The sequence below is a fragment of the Rattus rattus genome, chromosome 9, assembly GCF_011064425.1.
Source record: "Rattus rattus isolate New Zealand chromosome 9, Rrattus_CSIRO_v1, whole genome shotgun sequence".
NCBI lineage: Eukaryota > Metazoa > Chordata > Mammalia > Rodentia > Muridae > Rattus > Rattus rattus.
Genome location: NC_046162.1, coordinates 40,401,050 through 40,409,454, shown reverse-complemented (window position 1 = coordinate 40,409,454; position 8,405 = coordinate 40,401,050). Strand labels below are relative to the sequence as shown.

At 51.3% G+C, this 8,405-nt stretch overlaps 1 protein-coding gene across 1 annotated transcript; it reads right to left on the bottom strand.

Moving 5' to 3' along the window:
* Positions 1-4,927: 4,927 nt before the first annotated feature.
* Positions 4,928-7,493, bottom strand: Hand1 (heart and neural crest derivatives expressed 1). The gene is made up of 2 exons (XM_032913491.1): positions 6,747-7,493; positions 4,928-5,247 (listed from the first exon to the last, which is right to left on the bottom strand). The coding sequence occupies exons 1-2, from the start codon at positions 7,287-7,289 to the stop codon at positions 5,140-5,142; spliced, it is 651 nt and encodes a 216-aa protein (XP_032769382.1). The 5' UTR covers positions 7,290-7,493; the 3' UTR covers positions 4,928-5,139.
* Between the last annotated feature and the right edge of the window lie 912 nt (positions 7,494-8,405).

Sequence of the window (8,405 nt, the reverse complement as noted above, 5' to 3'; positions counted from 1 at the left end):
GTGAGAGACACCCTGCACGTGAACTTGAGCAAGCTCCTCCTCTCTGCCTGTGGAGTCTCAGTTTCCCCTTCTGTGGGCTGCCTGGAGCCCTAGCTGAGGCCCAGCCAGGCTGCACAGTGGATGTGGGCTTGTGGGCTGAGGTCTGATGCCTCGCACTGTCCATTCTGTGGGGGATAAATGTGCATTTCTGTTGGTTTTAGTAACATCTGCAGGAGCTTTATATAGTGCCTGTGTCTGCTTACATTAGACGATGTGTATTAGAGTTAAGAGTCTTTCACTATTTCCCACATAAACCGTGTTTTTTATGGGGTTGGGAGAGCTCAGCTGTAAAAACTCTCAGCTGAAAAAAAGAAGTTTTCTTTTTCACCCAAACAAATTGGGTTGAAATCAGGAGTTGGCTTCAGACCCTTTAGAACATGCATATTTTTTCTCCCTAGTCACTTTTCATTTAAGAATGAGGCTAGCTGATTTTTTTTTTTCAAAGTTTCGTTTCTTTTATGAGGATTCTGTTGGGCCATAGTTTAATTGTGGGTTGCGTGGAGAGAAGGTGTTCTGGCCTTTTCCTAAAGAACCCTGCATCCTAAGTAGGCCCAGCTGCCTTCTGTTCCTACTGCTTCCCCCTGGCCTCGTGGCCCTGAGCTAATAGTGACTTGCACGCTCCTCTTTCCCTGTCTGTCCCAAGGAAGCCTCATGCTTATCTGGTTCCCTTCTAGGCTTTGGGGACTCAACTGTGCTCCAAGAGGTAGAAGCAGATCAGGCTGTGAGGTAGTATAGCAGGCTTCCACATTCGATCACCTAAGTCTGTTCCCTGGAGCCCAGGGGAAGGTGGGGAGAGAAAAAAAACGCCTCCATGTGGTTGTCCTCTGACCTCCATGCTCATGTTCACACACTCACGCGTGCACACACACACCTGCACACGCTCACCCGCACACACTAATAGTGAATTAATCATTTTCCTTAAGAAGTGGGAGAACTCAGAAAAGGCGAGTGGGGATCCCATGTGTAAGAACTGAGCGGCTGCTTTATGGAATACTGGGAGGAGGCTCCTGGGGTCAGAAGGTTACCTACAGAAGGGAGGTCCTGGGAGTGGAGCTGCCCTCTCCCTCCAGCAGAGAGGGGTCTGGGAGGAGGTCAGAATCCCAGACCCCTTCACAGGTATAACCCCTTCTTTCTCCTATTTTACCCTATTGCAAGGGAAGTCAGATGAAAGAAACTGACTTTGGCTACCTAGGTAAACACACACACACATACACACACATACACAGAAGTGTGCAGGCACAGGCACACAGCCAGAAGGTGTTACAAGGATAAGGGAAAGCCTGGTGTCTGAAGACAGCCATGTCCTCACCCTGATCCCAGCCCTAATGACCTTTTGTTGTCTGTCTTTGTCTGTTACCTCTCTGAGCCCAGAACTACCTAAATCTTGACCTCTAGGGAGAGCCAGGCTTCTGTGTATGCTAAGGGTTTGAGGAGCCCGCTTTGTGAATTTTAGTTGCTGTTTTTAAACGTAAGAAAAGATGTATTCAGTGTGGAAGTTATAATAATAACTCTTTCAAGACCGATATTTGCTGGGTTGTGTTGGGTTCCGATCCGTGTTTGGACCCTTGCTTATTCATTATTTATACCTACAGGGTTCAGTGCACGGTAGACACTGAAGATGTGGCTTGGGTATAGTATTGAAATTGTATTGAAAGTATACTGGTAACTGAAGGGAATGAGGTTGCAGTTTTAATGTAAAAGGCAATATTTGGTCAGTGTAAAAAAAGTTTTAAAAAATAGAACAAAGCAAAGGAAGTTAAAATTTGTCTTTATTTTCTCAGGTCAGAAATAAAGGTTAAAAAAAAAAAAAAAAAAAAAAAAAGCAGGGTCTATAAAAAAAAAAAAAAAAAAAGCAGGGTCTATAACCTTAATGTTCAGGAGGCTGAAGCAAGAGGATTGACAAGTTCGAGGCCAGCCTGGGCTATAGAGTGAGACCAAAACAAAAACACAGAAAAATAAAAAACAAAACAGCAAAGGTAGAAGGATAAATATGAATGCTTTTTTTTTTTACCTGAAAGGATCATTCAGGCACTACATAGTTGTCCACAGAGGTGTTCCTTCACACATCAAGGAGAATTCTCTTATCGATCCTGTTGTTCTAAAGGCTAAGTCATAACCACTCTACCCTAATGGAATGATTTCTTTAAGTCAGTCGCTCGCCTGCCTGCGGTGGTCTTCAGTTGTTTGTCCTCTCCGGTGCACTGTAGATAAAACCTGCAGTCCCCATTTCTTAGTGATCTATCCCTGGTGCTTCTTTTTGAGTTGTCAACTATTCTACTTCAAACGTATACGTCTGAGAGAAAATATGTTTAATTCAAATAATAACAGCGTGGCTGCTGCTACCACCGGTCTGAGGAGAGCTCAGGCTCTGAAGATATTTGCTAAGGTGGGAGGCTGAAAAGGACGGGAAGCCAGGAGATTCTGTAGTCGTGGCCCTGGACAGAGCTGGATGATTCTGGAACCCGGACTGAGGCTGGTTTACCTTAAAGCTGCGCAGTCCCTTTCTCACTCCAGGGCTGGGCCTTGGTAGGGGCCAGGGGCGGGCGGGTTGTGATTAAGCCTTTGAAAACCCCGGTCAGTCTCAGGATTTAGTGCCTCATGAACATTGGTCCTCACTTGCTGGACCTGGGAATGGGACGATAGGCAACTGAAGTTCCATTTAGGGGTCTAACCCCCTCAGCCTAAAGGTTGAGGGCAGCTGAACCTGGTTGTCCCCCGAAAAGCCTGGTTGTGTAGGTTGTGCTGAGGAGGTAACCCAGGCTAGGTACCCTCTCCACCCCGGGGCTGTGAGGAAAGAGGACGCGGGTGCACATTCTTCCCGAGCTTAGGATGTTTTGCCATGCTAAAAATAGAAATGGGAATGGGGACCCCTAAGAGAGTTGGTGATCAGGACCTGAACTAGAATCCTGGGTTCGAGTCTAAGGAAGGTTTGTTCCCTGGCTCCATGTCCTCACGCGGGCCAGAATTTCCAAAGGAGAAAGAAAACCATAACGAGCCTCGGGTTTCCTTTCTGCGGGTCCCGGAGGGGCCTCGGAGGCCGGGGGAGGGGAGCGCCGGTCGGCTCAGTACGACGAGGTGTTGGTCTAGTTAAAGCGCGGGCTTGTTTGATCTGGCGGCGGGTGGCAGAGGGAAAGAAAAAGAAAGGGTGGGGGGCGCGAGCAGGGAGAAGCTCACACCTCCCCCGCCGTTTCCTAGCGCCCATAAAACACCTTTTATTAACTCCTTCGCGTCCGGAACGGCCCGCGTGGCCTCGCAATCCCTGCCACGGTGTTTACAGCCGAAACTAATGGGGCCCCATATTCACCCTGATGTCGGGTGGAGGCGTCCGCCCTGGATCTCCATCTTCATCTCCAGCCACAGCTCAAGGCCCCGGAGAGACCTTCCCTCCTGGTCCTCAGCCGAAACAAGCCAAGATCTGAGCACGCGCACTCAACGCCGAGTTCGGGGCCCGCCGTGGACTGTGCTGGCTGTGGCCAGACAGCAGGCACTCGGTGGCATTCAGACGCAGGAAACCGATTGCTCGCACGCGACCGTTATTCAGTACCGCGGAGATGCCTGTCTTAGCGCATCCCGGTATTTAGCTCTCACCCGCACCCCCAAGCAAATGCTCCAGCAGTGGATGCACTTGTGAGGACATGGAGGTCGGCTCTGGCCGCACGCGCGGGTATCATACACCACACTTGTTCTCATAAATATTTTAAGTGTTCTGTTGCAAGAAAGAAACCTCAACGTAACCATCAACATGAGGTTATTTATGTATAAAATAGCAATTACATAGAAGCAAGTCTTTATTGCCTTGGAGTTGGGCTAAGAGGACCAGTAGAGTCCCAGGCTCTTTCTACAGGAGTGGCTCTCATAGGAAACCGACACCTATGAGCTCAGCATTCTCCAGCACAGAGGCGGGGCTCCTTTGTGTGGTAGCACCCCTTGTACCTCCACAAAAGCTCAATCCACACACCAGTGTGCGAGCTGGCCTTAGGAATTCCCAATCAAGTAAGTCTCTACATCTGATTGCTTTCTCCGGCTTCTTTCCTCCCATTTCCACGAGTGACTCCCACCTGATGCTCTCTTCTGAAAACTCGACTCTACCTTCCTCATTTAAATTCTCTGCCTCCCTCTTTCTCTCAGTTTCATTTGGTACTTCTCAAAGAAGGGTAAAGGGAGAGGCTACAGGGGCGACAGCAGTACCACACAAGGCTGCGAGATTCTCTGAAAACTTTTTTATTAAGTCAAGAGCATAGATACTGCTTTGGCAAAGGGTGGGGTTGCGAGTGGTCACACTGATTTGAGGTAGAAAGAGGGTGGGGGGCAGGGAGATGTATACCTGAGAGCGACAGGCACGATAGGTAGTTTAAATACGTTACAAATTCGGCAACGAATGGGAACGCTTTTATTTAGAAAGGAAAGGAAAGAAACGAAGGAGAAAGGGAGGAAAAGAGGGGATAAGAGGAGAGGAAAGGGGAAAGGAAGAGGAGAGGGGAGGGAAGGGAAGGAAAAGGAAGGAAAAAGAAGGGAAACATTTCCCTCGGAAAGCAGAGGTGCTGCTGAAGGAAGCAACGCCTTCCCTCTAGGTAGGAAGTGTAGCGACAAGAGGAAAACCACCACTGTTCAGGAGATACCAACCCAGGCAGTGTCAGTTTTCCTGGTTGGAAACTAGCAATTATTCGTATTGCATTTTAACTCGAGAAGAAGGCGTCCACGCACTGACGCAGAGCCAAGAGGGGGACAAGAGAGCGAGCCAGAGAGCGCAGCGGCTATGGCCTTTGGGATTGAGTTCCACTCAGATGGGTTGGAAGGGTGTGTCTTTGGGGGCTTGGGCTTCTGCAGTCCCTTCTTGAGTCGAGCCTCCAAGAGCCGCCGTCGGCGGGAAGTGAACATATATATAAAATTTCTCTTTCTCTTATGTATTAACAAATTCAAATGACATTGCACGTGCGATTCTAGTGGGTAGTTGCAACCGCCGACCCGCCGGCGCTCGCAGAGACTGGGCAAGACGCGCGCGGGTACCCGGAGACTCGCCGTGGCCGCTGCGTCCTGCCCTCTCCTCTCCCGATAACCAGGTGGGCCAGCCTTGGCCGGGTCCTCGGTGCCGGCCTCTTCTCACTGATTTAGCTCCAGCGCCCAGACTTGCTGAGGCCAGCCAGTGCGTCCTTTAATCCTCTTCTCGCTTGGCCCCAGGGCAGGAGGAAGGCCTTCGTGCTGCGGAGGCTGCCAACAGACACAAACAAACAAACAAAGGCGAGAAAGTCAGGTTTAAGTTATTCAGTTCGGTCTCCTCGGCTTGGAGGGGAGTTGAGGAGCAGTAACTAGGCTTCGTCCTTAACTAAGTGACAGATGTCTGTTTGTTGAAGCCTACAATCAGGATTATAAATCTGTCTTTATGCTCTTAGGTCCTGGGATCTGGGATGGTCTGACCAGCTTGAGGAGGTTTGCTACCGAGAATTCGCCAAATCTGGGGAAACTGTACCTAGCTTTGGCATCTTGGGCAGAGGAAGCCCACACCACAGAGGCCTGGTGTGGGAAGGGTGGGAATAGTAATCCACTCCGTATATAACTCGTTCCAGATTCTCAGCCTGGTGTAGGATCTTGGCTTGGATGGACGTTGGGTACTGGCTAGTACCAGTGCTGGGAGTCTCCCTCACTACCTAGGGAGGAAAGAATTGGCCTGGCCTCCACAGTCCTGCCCAGCTCTGTAGCAGGAACCCAGTGAGGTGTTACTTCACAAGTAGTGCCCTACAAGGATCAGGATTGGCCCTATAACTGCTTCCAGCAAGGTGCTCCTCCCTCCCGCCCGCTCCCCAGCCCAGGCCTCAGGCGACTGAGGCTGGAAGTCTGTCTTTCCGGTGGCTCCAGGTAAGCTAGCCCTACTTTGCCACAGGCCCGGAGCGTCAGATAACAGACACCAAGTTCCCCAGTCCATACTGTTGTGCCTAGGCCTAAGCCTACCAAACAGACAGAACTCTGGGGGCCAGAAATCCCACCACCCTGAAGAGGAAGATCAAACTGGAGAAGACCCAGAAAGGCTGACCAGGCAAGCTCAAAGGCCAAAGCCCTTCCTGTTTGTCGCATATACAAAGCCTTGAGACTGTCTATCCCACCACCCAGGTCCCAGACTAGATCCAGACTAGAAGCAGACTAGAACCATAGTTGAGCTGATTTTACACCCCACTTTTCCCTCCAGTGGGCTTCTGTTTCTCCAATTAGTGCTTAAATTGAGGTAGATAATCCTTTCCAATAAACCCCGTGGAAACCGGGTAATTCAGATATTCATAATTAAGCAAATTAGAGTATGAAGCTCGTATTCATTTTTTTGTTTTGTTTTGTTTTTACTTTTAAAAAAATGTTTTGGGAGAACTTAATACGTTAGTTAGCATTCACGTCATTTCCTACTTTCATTCTCAACCTGGTTTCCAGGAGGGCCCAGGGAAGAAGACTCGGAACACCTTCAAATTTAAAACAAACTGTAATACGGAAACCCAAGGTTTTCAGTTCATTTTGTAAGGCCCTAGGATCACTTTTAAAAAGCAAGATTCTGTGTTCACTCAGTAATGACTGTGCACACAATGGCAGACCGCGTCAATCTCAGAACCCTCCCTAGCCTTTCAGAATCACACCCAGAACAACACCGTTCTGCCTTGTTTGCAGGCCTACTCTTACTTATCCCAGCCCGCAACCCTTGGCTGGAACTTATAAGCCCCTGGACTCACCGACTCCCTTTTCCGCTTGCTTTCGCGACCGCCATCCGTCTTTTTGAGTTCAGCCTTGAAGGCCTCGGGGTCACCTGCTTGTGCATCCTTGGCCAGCACGTCCATCAAGTAGGCGATGTAGCTGGTGGCCAGGCGCAGAGTCTTGATCTTGGAGAGCTTGGTGTCCGCAGGCACATTGGGGATGCACTCACGCAGCTCCGCGAACGCGCTGTTAATGCTCTCTGTGCGCCTCCGCTCCTTCTTGGGTCCTGAGCCTTTTCGCCTGGGCAGGCGGCCTCCAAGAGCCTCCAGCCGACCTGGGCTCTGACTCGGCCTGGCATCGGGACCATAGGCAGCCGCTGCTACTGCGGTGGTAGGTGGTGGCCCGCCGGCAGGGAAATCTGGGGCAGCATCAGCCGGGCTCAGCAGCCAGCTCTGGAAGTAAGGCCGCTCCTGGTGGCAACGTGAGGCCGGACCAAAGAGGAAGGGTTCGTGCAGCATGGGGTGCGGCGGGTGTGAGTGGTGATGGTGGTGATGGTGTGCGTAGCTGCCCACGAGGTTCATGTTGGAGAGCCTCCTGGCCTGTGCTGCCAGCCCAATTAGCACCGCCCCATGCGCCCCACAGAAGGGGGTCACCGTGGGCTCCAATGCAGCGAATTGGCTGGGTTTTGGAGGAGTCCTGAGCAAGGCTGGAGATGACACGAAGGACCTGCGGACTTCTTGAAGGTTTCTGTAGGCAGCGAGAGAGAAGGGTTCGGATTTCCAAAGAGCGGGTTTAACCCTTCTGCGGACTTGCCACCAGGATCCTGCTTATATAAGGCCTTGCTTTGATGTCAACCTCTAGCTGGAGCCAATGGCAGGAGGAGGGAAGGGGGTGGCAGTCCCAAGTTTTATACTCAGCAAGCGCCACACAATTCTAAGCTGACCACAGGGACTGAAAACCGGCCCCGCCTATGTCCCTCCCCTCTCCCAGTTCCCCTCCTGGGAGGGCGGGGGCTACAAACTTGAGGCCAGGCCTGCTCACGCCCTGCACTGAACCTACACCCTTTCTTCGTGGATCCAAGGAAAGGATTCTAGAATCATCCCTTGAAAACAGACAGCTTCATCAACACACACACACACACACACACACACACACACACACACACTTGATTTCACAGATAGATTTCACAGATAGGGAAACTGAGGACCAAAGCAAAACTGACTATTGTTTTCAGGTCTGAAATTCAGAATAGGATATCTAGCCTTCCCGAATCCGAATTTTAAGAACCCTGCTCATCGTGGGAGCCTGAAGGCCATCGGGCGCAGCAGGGAAGTAGACTAGGCCCTAACACCTCCAGCCCCGCCTTTAGGTTCTCGGCTTCAGGCTGGACCTGGAGCTACTGCCCAGCAAGGTGGTTCCCAGAGATCCAGTTCTCGCCCAGCTGCCGACTCCCAGAAGAGCCTTCAGAGGCCGAGGTGGAAGTGGGCGGGAATGGGAGAGCGCTTCCAGCTCTTGGGCACTGACCGGTTTGTTCCGGGCTTGGGGGTTGGGGGTGGAGACGGTGGCTGATCTCTGCTCCTCTAGCCTCTCAGGCGCCTGATTCGGTGTAAACGCCGGCAGGCCGAGCTGGTGGCGAGGCAGCCTGGCGGCGCCTTGGCCCCGAGGCATCTCTGTGGCAGGACTCCCCAGTGTCTTCG